This window comes from Cardiocondyla obscurior, linkage group LG06 (genome assembly GCF_019399895.1).
Source record: "Cardiocondyla obscurior isolate alpha-2009 linkage group LG06, Cobs3.1, whole genome shotgun sequence".
Taxonomy (NCBI): Eukaryota; Metazoa; Arthropoda; class Insecta; order Hymenoptera; family Formicidae; genus Cardiocondyla; species Cardiocondyla obscurior.
The window spans coordinates 3333246-3348701 of NC_091869.1; the positions used below are offsets into that span (position 1 = coordinate 3333246).

Sequence of the window (15456 nt, forward strand, 5' to 3'; positions counted from 1 at the left end):
GAAATCGAATCTCCGGAGACTCATGTTTCTCACCTCGGACAGATCCGCTGCCAACACCTTCGGCTAGAACGAATGTGGAGAACATTCGCATTTTCGAAAATTTTAAAGCCCGACGAGACGCGTCGCGGGTAATTTCTCCCGAAAGATCTATCGATCACGGCTCCATCGCGGATGATTACGCTGACTCGTAAATATTTTGAATTCAGGTTGAATTTGGAACGAATCGCCAATCGATAACTTTTCGGAGAATGCAATGAATATTCGATTGTGATTTTCTCGAGATTGATTTGCGCCGCGAATTTTGTCAAGCTCGAATACGTTCAACAGCGCGTACTTTATTACTTCCAAAGCAAAGAAAAAAATCTTGATTTTTGTTGTAGCTACGAAAACCTCGACGCCGCGCATCTATAGTGTTTGAAAATATACGAATTTCCCTCGAATATCTCGTCCGCAGTTTTCCGCCTTTGGCTGGGATGATTAATCAGCCGGGATCGCGCTAAAAATAGTCCCGGAATCGCAAATTCGCGGCAGCTTCAATATCAGAGACGATGCTCCTCTTTCATAAGCGATCAACAAGTTGAATGTAACTGAAACGCCGTTAATAAAGCGATGAAAATGATAAATCGCAACGGTTCCACCCCCGTCCGAGCACCGTATTGCGTTATTAAAACTTTACTAATGGGCAATAATAAGCACCAGCCTCGGCCAAGATTGATATTAAATCGTAAACTGTTTCGTCCTCATTTATCATTATCACGATGCAAGTCCGTTGAACTCTTTAAATCTCGAATCCACGAAGAATTCTTGCCAAGCGGCTTTTTATAGAGAGGTAGCGCGCGTTATCGTTTAAGATCAATTACTCCAAAAGCGTAATATCATTTTAACATTCTCTTCGAATTTTCTAAGTATCGAAACACGACCCGCAAGATTATCAAATAAATCTTGAAGGAAATCGCAGGACCAATATTTTTATGTCATTATAAACTTATTAACAATAATATCTGATATATCATTAAGTGTCAATGTAATTCAGAAGCTTGTTTCGACGATCCTCCGAGGCAACGAAATTCATGAAGCGATATGACAGACTCACGTGTGTGATCTCACGATAATCGTCACTCGGGCGATCGCACATTCGTCCGGTAGCCGAAAGGACTTGCTCGTTGACGAAGCAGGCCCTCTTCGAGGACGGCCGTGGGTGTAAAGGGGGTGTCATGCCGGCGGACCGGGAAAAGTGATTGATCGTGTTTCGCCGGAAGACAAGAGCAGAAGACTTGGGGCAGAGAGCCGGCGGAAAGGAGCGAGACGACGAAAGCGGAGACGGCGTAAGATGGCGGTGGACGAGGGAAAGGAGAAAAGGACAGCGGTCCCCAAACGTCGCTCGGTGATAAAGACGAGGAGGTTGTGTCGCAAAACGAGGAGACAACCCCCTCTAACCTCTTCCACGTCATTCAGCGAGCCCCTTCAACCCCTCCGGACTCTTCCAGATTCCACTTGGAGCTCAGCTCTCCCGCTCGGAGCGACATGAAGTACCCATAAGAAAAATAGAAATGAGCCGCGGCGTATCCGAGTAAACGAAGAGCCGGGGCTAAGAAAGAGAGATATCGCCTCGTAAAAAAAAGCCGACGATACGTTTTCAGCTTTCCCGAGCGGTCGGTCTTCGAGTCGCCTTCATTTTCTACACACGTAACGCGTGGCCGACATTAATTATTAAAGGAAACCCTCGGCGAGCGGCACGCTTTTCCAAAAAAATTGAATTTCAAAACCCGGACTTGCCCAACTCTCGCGAACCGTGGAACTCGCGACTCCTTTGTTCCGCAATACCGTTCCGCAATATACTGTTATTTCCTGGATCGTTTATACAACGCAGTCAATGTAGCTTAAATTTACCGTGCTGTATTGTCGTACCAAGGCAAAACACAGTGAGTGTGCTCTTTGTGTAATGACTCGGCGTTTTATATTCTCTATGCCGCGCAGCTGATCGCGAGTAGACGTACTTGACCGAGTACGCCAAGACACCAGTGCATTAATACGAGTAGAGCGTAATCGAACAGCGGATCTATTACTATTAATTTAGCCAATTCTAGCTCGCCTTACGTAACATCAACCGAATTCAAGCGTCGATCAATTAGAAACTTAATGACAAATTTACAATGACGCAAAATGCATTGTTTTTTTTCTTTTTTATTTTCACGCGATCTTATTGCTACCACTTCGCGGTAATTAATGCGAAATTAATAAGCGCACTTTTTAATTATACATATATTAACGCGGATGTAAAAAATGTACTTGTTTTTAACAGACATCGTTGAGCAATTAGTATGTATTATTAATAGTAATTTCAAGTATTGAGTTATTCATTCTACAACAAGGGGACTTAATGGAAATCAATTTGCGACAAATTTTCGTGGAGCGTCGGCAAATATAGATGTAATGGGTAGTTGCAGTAATACCTGCTGATCACGAGAAATAATTTGAATCAGCAGGCACGATGATCGCCCGCCGCGGTGGTGCTCGATATCAACAGCATTAACGTTCATTACCGCCGTTTCTCCCGGCATCGACTCGGCGGCGTAAGATGAATTTCAGGAGCGCGGAGGCGGGTTAAAGGGATACGTAGGAGTGACTCCATGGATATAGGTACCCCTCGAGTATGCCCCATAAGGGCACAAGATCCACTGTTTCCGTGGCAGGGGTTGGTCTCGCGCCGCCGCGGAGTGGGAGACGACTCTGGTGGAGACGCATGGTGGAGACGCGAAGAGGGGACGCGACTCTCTGCATCGGCTCAAAACCAGCCGGCGCGAACGGCGCTGGAGGGAGTTGGACGCGAACCGGAGTTGCCAGACGAGTTTCCACCGACGTAGGACGCGTTAGTACTCGCAGCTTCACGACGAAGTCAGCCTCGCCTTGATCTCCGCGGACGCGGCGGATACCGCTCGCGCGCTCGTAACGCAACGCAGTGATCGAAGTGCAGTGATCGAAGGTCCTCACGATTCAACGCGGAAGGTATGACTCGCACGGGGACTCGCGACTCGACGGAGTCGCCAGCGGAAGAGTCGACCTGATGTCGACGTCGAGCTGATGATGTGAAGAACAAGTGAGAGTTTAAAGAGAGAGAGACAAGTGGTGCGGTGTAATTGTACGAGTCGGACTTAAGGACGTGCGTAGAGTATCGATAGGCCACGATTGACGACGGAGTTCCTGATGACAATCCTGAAGTAAAGAATCAAGAAGTTGCTGCACCTGCCACAGTGGTTCGCGCGGCGCCACTCACGTGTTGCATGCGTGCCGCGGTTATCCATCATGGTCGCGGCGTAGGAGCGGCTCCGATTGGTCGGCTTTGCGGTCACGTGGTATGGTAATTGGGCTCCGGTGGGCGGGAAGGAGCGAACGAGGTCGTGGAGGATCGCGAAAGTGGCGGAAGGAGAGGAGAGAATAAGCAGCTGTCCACCGAGAGTCCTGCGCTCGTTGCGGCCCCGCTCTTTCCATTTCTTTTCCTCCTTTTTCTCCCTCTCCTTCTTTCTCTCTTTTCCTCCTTTCGAGAAAAACGTCACCCCTTTTTCGCGAGACACGCCGAGGTGCGGACGATGGACCGTAGCGCAGTGTCGTGCAGTGTCAGCCTGTGAATGAATATCAACTCGAAATGGTGCGCCGGATCGAAGAGTTGATTCGGAAACCGAGATAAGAGAGAGAGCTCGGGGAGTGCGGTCGTTTAAAACTCGAACTATTACGCGCGCGTGTTTTTCGCGATTAAAAAAGCACCAGAGAACATGAATTCCTTTCTCTCATCCGCCGCCGGTGGATATCATCACCATCAACATCAGCAGCAGGCAGGAAATCACCACCTTGCCGCCGCGTCCTCGCTAGTTGACCCAAAGTTTCCCCCGAACGAGGAATACAGTCAGAGTAATTACATACCTTCCACCGGAGCGGACTTCTTCTCGGGCGGTACCGGCGGTCATCATTTGAGTCACCCACAGTCTCAATTGCAATACGGCTACCACCAGCACCATCATCAGGCGGCGTCGACTCCTTACGGGGCCTCCTCCGCGGTGCAATTAAACGGCGGATACGCGGGATACGGTGGTTATTACGGGCCTCATCACCCTCATCATCAAGTGCACGCGGTTCACCACGCTAGCTTGCACTCCCATCATCACGCGGTAGGCGCTTTAGCGATGCCGCCGGAAGCTCAGCAGCCGCCGCTCACGTGTCCGTCGTCGATACAGAGTCAGCAGCAGCAACAGCAGCCGCAACAACCGTCAGTGCCGACGTCGACCATCCTCGGATCTACGCCTCTGTCACCGTCTATAATGCAGAATCATGTGCAGCAGCCGGATGCACTTCAGCATCACCCGCACGAGAATAACGCTTGCAGCCCGGCCGGCTCGGGGCAGCTGCACCGGGACAACTCGCCTGATCTACAAACGCAGCAATCGTTGTCTCAGCAATCGCACATATCGAGCGGCCAGCAGCAGACACCGCCGCAGCAACAGCAACAGCATCATGTAGAAGACAGCTCGGACCCGGACGACATAGAAGATGGACAAATGGACGGCTCGCCTGGAATGATGGAGGAAGAAGAGGAAGACGAGGAAAACAGAGACCGCACCATTTATCCGTGGATGAAAAAAATTCACGTCGCCGGCGTCGGTAAGCTTACGCCAATCTATAATTTATTTTTATCTTTCTGATCCCTCGTTCTCGGCAGAAAAAAAATGTATTTTCTTATAATATATTTCGATTTATCGTTAAAATATTGCTTCTTACGATTTTCACTTTCTTTCCTTCACTATTTTTCGCCTACGGGTGGGAGGGGGTTCTCATATCTCTTTTCTCGTAAAATTACCACTTATTTTGTCAATTTATACATACGTAATTTAATTAACAAGATGTCACATTAATTTTGCTTCACGATTAATAAAATGCTCGTCATTGATACTTACATTCGCTTTATATTACAAAAATTGCAATTAATCGTCGCAGAAATATATCCGACGGCTTGGCGATATGCTGTATTTCTTATATAACTACATACATTCAATAATTTCAAACGTAGATCGTATTATATATTGTTATATTAAAGTTACGATAAAACAATCTTATATTTTTAATTTATTTTAATGTTGTCTTGACAATTGTCGTTCGTCTTTGACGAGAAAATCGGAAATTTAAATCAATCGGTGAGCTTATTATTACCATTTCTTATTTTATTATATTATAATATATTTTATATTTCATTGTTACGTATACTCATTATTAATATTGTAAAAATAAAATAAGAACACGGTCGTAAACTAAATAAATGTCGGTTTGTAACTCCTTTTTCTTTCCGAGCGCGAGAAACCTGTCGAAAGTGTCTGTTTGTATATTTAGTGGATATAGTATATTATTCGTGTTTACAAGGTGACGAACTTTAGAATAGTCTGAAGAGTTATGGGCTGAAATTTATCCTAACACCTTGCGATCACCTGCGTGTGGCTACGACGGCACCTCGATTTATAGGCGAATTCGGTTACGCCTAATATATCTTCATCTTTCGCACAGTAGCGAACATCTATTACAATAATAGGCCGTCCACAGCCGTACAATTCAACCTTGCAGGCAGGAAAGACTTTTCCTTCGACTTAGGGCCACTTCCACGAATGCAGATTAACGATAATCCCGGTTCAACCTGCCTCTGCTAATTCTAAAAATTAAAACGAAACAAGAGGATTTTTTTTTTAAGTAGACATGCCGTACGTTTAAGGAGACGTTCTTCGTTGCGCAAGGTTGCGTCCCGGGACTTGAAACAGGCGCCGGCGACGGTAAAGCGCTCCCGGTCGTTGTAATTAAGGCAATTAGCGCGAATGCAGTTCTTCTTTCATAATTAATCAGACAACTGCTTCCAGAACTAATGTATACGCGCGCTTCCCATCTCCGCGAAGGTAGAAAGACATGTTTTGAACATAGCCGCGGTACGCAGGTGTATTAATTAATGTCTCGCAAATTGCAGAGCGATGCCTCTGTAAGCAGCGTATCTGTAACGCATTCGTTTCCCCGGGAGACTGTCGTTCATTCCATATCGCGCCGAGCCAGAGGCTGCCCCGCAGGTACACAAAGCGTGTTTCCAAAGGCAGTTTTTGCAACGTAATATCCTTTCAGAATTAGGCTGGCTTTGCCGCCAGAAAACTCTTCGTTCCATTTGACGTCGGAAAGCGCCGCTCATTCCAGCTTGCAAATATTTCTATTGAGCCCGCCGCGCGTGATATAATAGAAAATAAAATCCCGCACGCCGCAAAACCGAACGTCATAATGTGACCTGCGGCAGAAACTTTTTTCCTTCCTTATTATTCAAATTTTGCCATTTCTTACAGACGAAAAACAAGCGCTCGAAAGTTCAATATTATTTAAAAAAATTTAATTTGCCGTACTCGATAATACGATCGCGTATCGTAAAAATACAATGAAAGAGAAAATAGATAGTCGAAGTAAACCTAAAAGATGCGATCTTGAAAATAGTTTAGCTCGCTAAAATTGGCAAAATTAATTTTCACTTTCTGCGACTGGCGAAATGCTTCTGTTGAACGCGCGCGACGGCCGCAAGCTGTGCTTTCCGTCGTGCTGGAAATCGCGCGGGTTTAACATTCGAAATCTCTGAACCTCGGTATGCCCGTCCGTCGGGCAGTCGGAGGCTGCAATCTCTCCCCTTTGGTTGTCGAAGCACGGTCGCCGGACGTCGGAGTTAAAAGGGGCCTTCGCGAGGCCGACGGTCAGCTCGGAATGGAATGTCTGCACGGATTCTAGACCGAGCCCGTTCCCATGTTTCCTCCATCCGACTGAACGGACCACCGCGGATCGCTACTAGCGTGACTCACAAGTATTGGTATCAGCTTGCGTCGCAGCGGGATATTTTTTTCCAATCTACACGTAGAACCACTATAGCGACGCGGTAGTCGTCGACCGTCAAAGAATCGTAAGATAAACACCATGGCTAGCCGTTGTCTCGAAGCTGTAATTCTGATTGTGATACGGGCCAGAACTTCTCCGACTTAACCGTAGTAATTCTTTCGAGCGGGCTCGATGCGCGAGGCGATTATCAAATTGTTTAACCTTGAGGCTCGTAGAGATCTAATGTCTCTGCATCGTTGTGGATGTACCAAGGCGCGTACACGCTTGACACTTTTTATTCTTACGAATTTGCATACGCGTATTCTGCCCTCGTGGCTCCAGCCGGCGTATCTCGCGGATTGATCAGATTACAAAAGTCACTTCAAGCGACTTTGATGCTATTCAAAACGGCCGTGACGTGACGAATGGTCGCGCGCTGTAAAAATATTATTTGCGCTTAATGTTTCTCCGGGCATCAACGCGCAAAGAGTACTTTATAATTGTAATAATAATCATGCGAAGTGCCTCGAATGTTTCTTTCGCTGCGGAAATAATAACGCGGCGCTTAAATGACAATTGAGAGTTTTTTTTCCACGTTCCTTCGCGTAAAGTGTGCTTTAGCGATTTGAAGAGGAAGAGTCTTTGTTGAACGTTCTGTAATAATTTTTGTTTTAATTTATAAAGAATTAACGATAATTTTTCATTAATTTTTTGCATTATTGAAGCTATATCCTCGTGCTATAATTGTTTCCAAGTGCACGTAATTACTGATAGATTTATATGTATTATTGAAATATATCAGTACGGTGCTTTAAACGCCCGAAATTTTGTTCTTCCAGCAAACGGCTCATATCAGCCCGGAATGGAGCCGAAGCGGCAGAGGACCGCGTACACGAGGCACCAGATCCTCGAGCTCGAGAAAGAATTTCACTACAATAGGTACCTGACGAGACGACGACGGATCGAGATCGCTCATACCCTGGTCCTGTCGGAGCGGCAGATCAAGATCTGGTTTCAGAACCGCCGCATGAAGTGGAAGAAGGACCACAAGCTGCCGAACACGAAAAACGTGCGCAGGAAGAACGCGAACGGCCAGGCGCCGCCATCGGCGGGCAAGCCGACGAAGGCGTCCACGACGCGGGCGAAGTCTGGCACCGGCAACAATAATAGCCAGAGGAAGAACAACAACTCGCCCTCGAGCGGCATGGAGAACAGCCTCGATTCGAATATCGGCCACGACATGGGCGAGGTTCACGGGGTCAGCTCCAGCATTCCCCATCCCGTTGGCGTGGTCCACCCGAGCTTTCAAGGTCACCCTCATTCTCTGGCTCATCTCCAAGCGCAGCTGAGTCATCATCACGTGGGTGGAATGATGGACGGCCCGACGGGAGGACCGTTGGGACACATAAGTTCCGGAAGTATCAGTCCTCTCGCCCCGGCTACCAGCCCTCCCGGATTGTCGCAAGTATCAGCCCCGGTGCCGCCATCGGCGATCAAATCCGACTACGGGCTTACGGCGCTGTAACGTCCATTCCGGGAGGTATACTTAACGAGATAATTTCAATATCACTTAACGACCGCTCTCCTATAGATTCTAATTGTTTGACTGGATATTTATTGCAAATTAGATGAGCATGATATCAATTTTTATTCACCGCTACGTGGAAAAGGAGAGTAGTCTCGGAACGTGAAACAGCAGTATTATTTTCCTTTTACGTACGCATCGCAAACGTCTACAAGCTTATCGATTATGGCATAAAAATGTTAGGTCCGAGATTGTTTCGCGAATCTATCGTATGTAAAAATGTTCCTTGATTTGTAAAGCTCCGAAAAGGTTTCAGATAGATAAACATAAAAGTTAGAGATGAACTTAATTCTCTAGTTACCGAAAATAATGTTTGGGTAAAAATTAAAGTAATGGGAGATTATTTAAAATTAGATGTAATTAATGAGAAATCTGTCTACACCATTGACAAAAAGAATTTAATTTTTGTTATAATTTTTTACTATATATTCATGATTAAATTCGTGTAATTGTAATTTCATAATCAGATTTAAGCAAAAATTCTATTATGCGTTTTAATTTGCACAGATTGAACAGTAAACATCCAACGAAAGATATATGTTGCCGCGTGAAATTTATATAACATACGTATTTGGTTAACATATCTAGACATTCGTGCATTATTATCAAAACTTTTCTTTATTATTTAATTTAATATTGAATAATAAAACATAAATCGTTCTTATTTATTTTTCAAGTTTATGATTCTCTGATGTTTTTAATCGTTTAACTTGCATAAACGATTAAAACTTCCGCAAATATCTATATCATATCCAAATGACTTTATGTGATAACATGTATGATGTTCATTGTACGATATGAGAAACAATTGTGCACGTATTACGCGTAAACGTCTGACAAAATATCTGGCAAATAAAAATGCATAAATGTGCTGACTGCAAAATCAAATGGTAAACAGAATCTCTCAAACTTTAACATAGCTTTTCGTGGCAATTAAAAATTTATTTTTAACAAAAGGAGTTAAAAATATTATTCCGATAAGTTTTTTTTATTAAAAAATTTTTTTTTTTTTATCTCTTTGAGCAACTGAATGTTTCTCATTAAAACTCGTAATTCGAGCTGTTCTTAGTCATATTTTCTGTTATATTCGCAGAACACAGTATTCAACAGGAAATTGATGAAATGTGAATTGTATATATTCATTTTTGTGTGTGTATATATTAGTGTAAAAAGAGTTTTATCGCAACACGATTGAGGTAACATTCATACTTCGTGTTTTACCGGGGTATACGTTGGCATCGACGTTCTGCATTATAAATAAAAATCAAATTCTTTTGTAATAATTAAAAGTATTCATTGTCGCGACTGCAGAACGGTTCGCCGCCAACATTAGACCGCAGGAAATTCTTATTAATGCCGTAAGAATAATTTTCGCGTACACTACGATCGTACTCGTTCTAACGAGCTAGAATAGTTCGTTTGATTTCATTGCCGAAAGGAAAACGGTTTCGACAGATCTCGTTAATCACTTCTTAAAGTATAAATCAAATTAATTAGAGCCACCTTACTTGAACGCATCCTTCCGCGACGGAGCACTGTAAATAATTCGAAGTGAATAGTATATATATTTTTACCGGGAAAAACGTACGGGGAATGACCAATAATAATTAGGACGCAATTGCACCGTGGATAAATCGGACGTTGTACTGTTAAGTGAGTAGTAATCAAACAGTTAATGCACAGAACCGCTGTGACGATATACCAAAATATTGTTAGATGTAAGAAGCAGAGTTATAAACGTGACGACACATTAATTCTAAAGGGTCGAAACTAGCGTAAGTAGCGGATGAGCGTAAGGGCTAAGCGTATGAGTTTTGAGATTGTTCTATAAGTGTGACATTATATCCCCCCCTTTGCTAATTATTAATTGTATATAGCGTGTACGATAAGAACATCATTGGGCACACTTCAATGCTTCGGTTTATATTGATCGTAAGAATCGATGAACTATACAACTGTCAAGTAAATAAATGAATAAATAAATGTTTCGTAATTTACAATAACGTTACGCTACCGAATCATGTTCCCACGTACACCCCCGTTCGAAATCCCCCGTCCATCAATTTCTTTTCGCGCCGCGATTCTTTGACGGCCCCGCCGCCTTAATATTTTTCACAATCTTTTTCACCGCTATTTATTATTCTGTCAGAAAAATACCGTTAATCAGTTAAAGCTAGCATCACCTGTTATCTTAAGTTTTGACGTTATCTTTTTCCTCGGCGCGCTGAAATGTATGTGGATAATATATCGTTTCATTTCTAACTTCGATAAGAACGTAACTAAACCTAAGGAGCGTCATTGTGTCCAGAACGGGTTTAAAAACAGTATGCAATAATACGTTTCGATAACATTGTAAATGCTTTTAAATTATAAAACCGGTGCGAAACGATATTTATTCATTCAGCGAGAAAATAATCAGGCAACCTCGTTGCGTGACGAATTCAAAGTCTATTTATTTAAATAATGTATATACTATGATTATTTCACATCATATATGATCATGTCGATGTACGAAGCTGCTTTTTTTTTTGTATCTCTACACTTTATGATTGCAACGATAATTGCTCAACAAGAAATGGCAAACCATGTGTGGAACAACGATCGAGTATTACCCTCGGATATACTTAATAGAAAAATAAGCAGTCCTGAGTGCGGAAACTTGCGTAATTCGCGGGGTATCACAAGAGGCATTACGGTGGACGTCATAAGTACATATTTGATATTTTCTCGTATCCCCTCTTTGTGTGTCCCGCATAATCGTGTGGGCACCCATGCGTGCGACGTTGCCGTGGTCGCGCATGCGTCAGCATGTGCGTGATAGCCGCAGCCCGGGGCAAGGGATACCTTGCAGCAGCTCGAAAAGAAGGGTGGCACCCGGAAAGCGAATGGGGGAACCGACTGTGCAGTCCTGCCTCCGCCCATGCCGCGAACATCATCCCGGCCAACTACCTAGATATGTTGCTACCAACCGGGTCCCAAAGTCAGGCCACGTTATGGCGTGAACCAAGGTCGCCACTCGTTCACCACGCACACCACGGAGTCACGGAGTTTTTGGAAGAATGTCGATAACGCCAGATAGTATCTCGCCGCCCACAATCGCTCACCGAACTCTTTCATTTATCTAATGATACCGGCTCCGACTTTCGCGAAATTTCAGCGATAATGAGAACCATGTAACTTTGCTGAGTGGCCGTGACAGCGCAAATTTTATTGTCCCTTATTTCATTGAGGCAATGAATATATCTTTTATCTATTTCTTTTTTGTTCGGCACGCGAGGCTGAAAAAAAGTATCTTTAGTTCTAACTTTTTGAAATTTATTAATTTTAAACACCGAATAATTTAATAATTCAATAGCTTAATAATAATTTGACAAGCTTAATTCGAAGAATTAAATAAGATAAGGTTCGAATCCTAACGAACTGATCCAGTGAATAAACAACGTGGCTCGTAATTATCTGATTTGTTATTTTTATTTGCACGAACGCATTATCTTATGTGTGCAGTGGTCGTATGAAAAATACGTTTTTAACATACACGAGACGAAAACGCGATTTGAAACGCTGTATGGTTTAATTCCAAAGTACACGGTTTAATTCTATCCAGCGCAAGACGATACGATTAATAGCGAGCTTCCAGGCGAGTGGAGGGAAGGAAGTACACAAGAGCCGCTAATTGCAAGATCTATGTACTGTTGTCTGCTCGCTATCCGTGGGTAGATAAACCATAGGTTCCGATGTTAAACACCTTCGCTAACTTCTCTAGGATGTGGATTAGTTGGAAATTATTGTAGACATTTTGGTCAGTCCATTGTTCCGAAGTAGAGCGAGATATAATACAAAATTGATTGCAGCTGCGTCTGTATCGGGATGCTGACGGCGAACTATCCACTCGAGAGAGGAAGAACGGAGACGGGACAAGAAATAGAGAAGGAGAGAGAGCGAGAGAGAGAGAGAGAGAGAGAAAAAAATATGAATAATATTTTAACAACGCCAATTACTACGTTTCACTTGTTATCGAGCCTCCTCTCTTCCTCCAGATTTCACGTCCGAGATTTTTTTTGCTTCCCCTTCACTCGAACCTCCATTTTACGTAAACACTCAGCCGCGCTGGCGTTTCCGAGCCCTCTCTTCGCTCCTTATCGCTACACCTACGCGTCGCGTTCCACATCCGTTCTCCAAAGACAAATGATGCGTGCCGCGCCGGTCATTTCGTCTATATCCGCATCGCAATCGGCCCGATCTACAACCTGTACGGCGCTCAACCTGAAGTGGGTGGTCGTTGAATTGCTCGTTTGGCGAGCGCCGGAGACAGACAACGAGGATTTCGCTCGCGAGCTGCGCCCCCGTGTCCCTTATTATCGTCGAGGACTTAACTCCGGTCCGCGCATTCGACGCTGGCGATATATTATCGCTGCTAAAAGTCGCGCGCGGCCAGCTCGGCTTACTTTCGCAGACTCAAAGTGCCTGCGGAACGGAAGCACCAAGTTCCGTTCGGTAAAATAGACGTCGATTCGCGTTTAAAAGTTTGGAAAAAACAACGCGAAATGGATTTGGTGCGAGCGGTCTCCATCGGATGTAATTGGAGGGGATTAACGAGTCACAACTCCATTTATCAGCCACCGTAATTACAAAGCATCTCCCGCCCCTTACCCGCGGCGGCCCACCCTTGCCCTTTCGCGCTCGCCGCATCGCTTTCCGCTCTCGGCGCTCCGCTGACTGACTGACATCCCCCAAAGACAGCCTCGTATCCGAAATACATGCCCGCCTGTAACTAAAGATAACGGGCATCGCCGTGTCGTCGAAGGGGTACCGAAATTGGATTTAAAACCGACGTCGCGCGGAAATATTTGATCTCGCGCGCTATTAATTGTCGCTTTCGCGAAAGAAAACCCGGCCGTACGAGAATAAATTCGGGGGCGACGGGCGCGGAGGGATTTATTTCGATTTCGAAGAGAGCCGAGATAACGAATGTCGGGTGCCGTAACACGCAGCACGGTAGCAGTCCGGCGACACGCGCCGGCGATCGAACGGGAAGCTGACATGGGCGGCCGCGTCCGTCTCTGGAATTAATTAAAACTATCGGACCCGCAAGGGACATGTATTTTTATCTGTACGGCTAGCCTCGGTGACACGATCTACCTCCGAGTGGCCGGATATAAAGGCAGAAAGTGTGCTGCTACTCCGTCACCACGCTCCGCTGTAGATAATCTCGCGTCACCTCCGATTCGCGGTGTCATATATTTCGCGCCGTTAATTTTCGCTCGCATAATGCCTGAATATCACCGAGGCGCGTAGCGTTGTGCGCAAACAAATTTTAGATTTTATTTTAATTCATGAAACTTTGACGTGAGCGACATTGAAGATACGTGTGCACCAACGAGAGAAAGCGTAACACGTCTGGCTCGATGACTGCTTTATTATCTTCGGAAGGAACGACGCATTTTCAGCTCTCTCGTGATAACGCTGCCCAAAGTTCGCGCACCAACAACAAGCACCACGAAGTGCTACTATTACGAGAAGCCGTCGACGGTACCTGTCGCTAGTCGCTGCCTCTGTGTGGTAAAAAGAAAAAAGAGCGGAAAGGAGAAAAAGAGAGACGGGGGAAGGAGAAGAGAAATAGAGAATGAGAACGACAGACTGGGCGGCGCAAAGGCTTCGACTCGCAAGCCGCACGTTCATTAATCTTGATCGGATCAGTCGAGATAGCGGCGAGCTGTTTCGGAAACCCTCTCCTACCACCCCTTCTCATCAAGTCCCCTAGTACCATCGCCTCCACCTTCTCCTTCGGCCTCCCTTCCCTACCCCCCTCTCGCCGCCGTGTCCCTTGGCTCCTTTTTCTTCAGCTCCTCGAACTCTTTCCTGCAGGACCCTGCCTCCAGATCGGCTTGCCCGAAAGTTAAGAGGAAACCCTCGGAACGGATCGACAGCGCGCCGAGAACGCCCGGCGGTTTTAATTTCGGTTCACAAGCTGCCCAATTTCTTCCATCCGAATCTCCGAATTCTGACTTCTCAGAACTGCGTAGTCGAAACGTCTAACACGACCACCAGTTCATAAATTAATTAATACTAAACCGAATATTGCTGCTTCAAAGTCGGCTTTAACTTCATTATTATACGAATCTCCGAGAGCCGTCAGAATATATTGCGTCTCGATAGTCCACGTATCGCGGTTTAGTTTCGAGTTAACGATACACTGAGTTTCCTACGCTGCCTACTTGTAATTCATTAAAATTCTTTTTGCCTTCGCGAAAACGTGATGGATCTTGTTTTCAATTTAGTAGAGCCCCAACTGCGACTACCATAATGCTCCGCACGATCTACTCACGGAATAGCAATGAGCTTCCAACCCTGGTTGACAACGAGTCACACGAATTGCAGCGGCGATCAAAAAAATTGTGCATAGAAATCAAATTACTCCTGTGAACGTTATTAAATATTTCAGCTACCAGACAGATTAAAACATGAATTAACTTAAGTTTGAAAAAAAAAAATGTTTAAACAATCTCACGTTCGATTATCTACTAATATATGTAATTAATAGTTGATTATTAATTTTAGATTTTTATTTTAACAATTATACGTATATGTAGCTTAGTGGTGACAGGTGTTTTATGTAGCAAATTCCTCAAAGCTGCTGTGGCAACTGTTAAGTGACCGCTAATATTATTGCCTTAGCCCGCTATAACCGTCCCTCTTCAGCGTTAGCCGAATTGGGTATTAACGCCCTTCATGTAATTAATCCCTTAATCCTGCGGACATGTCCTGCGCTACGTGGACAGGAAAGGACCGAAGTACATCTGGCATTTTTATCGAAAAAAAAAGAAAAAAAAAATTAAAAGGGAAATAACTTGCAGCGTATCTACCGACACGAAGTATAACTTTTTTTTGTGTGGAATTTAATTAGACTTAACGACTTTTGACAAAACAAAGAAATGTTTCAGCTGATTAGATTTTCCAAGTTAATGCTTATCTTCCTGCGAAATTAAATTTCTTCGTCGATC

General features: G+C 44.6%; 1 protein-coding gene across 1 annotated transcript; it reads left to right on the forward strand.

Annotated features, from left to right (window-relative positions):
- The first annotated feature begins 2851 nt into the window (after positions 1-2851).
- On the forward strand, positions 2852-10448 carry Dfd (homeotic protein deformed). The gene is made up of 2 exons (XM_070657431.1): positions 2852-4653; positions 7710-10448. Exons 1-2 carry the CDS (start codon positions 3771-3773, stop codon positions 8393-8395), a joined length of 1569 nt encoding a protein of 522 aa, XP_070513532.1. The 5' UTR covers positions 2852-3770; the 3' UTR covers positions 8396-10448.
- Positions 10449-15456: the final 5008 nt, after the last annotated feature.

Excerpts from the sequence above, each read along its gene's own strand:
- Dfd (XM_070657431.1), top strand. The coding sequence starts at position 3,771 with ATGAATTCCTTTCTCTCATCCGCCGCCGGTGGATATCATCACCATCAA. Across the intron at positions 4,654-7,709 it reads AATTCACGTCGCCGGCGTCG|CAAACGGCTCATATCAGCCC; the intron begins GTAAGCTTACGC and ends TTGTTCTTCCAG.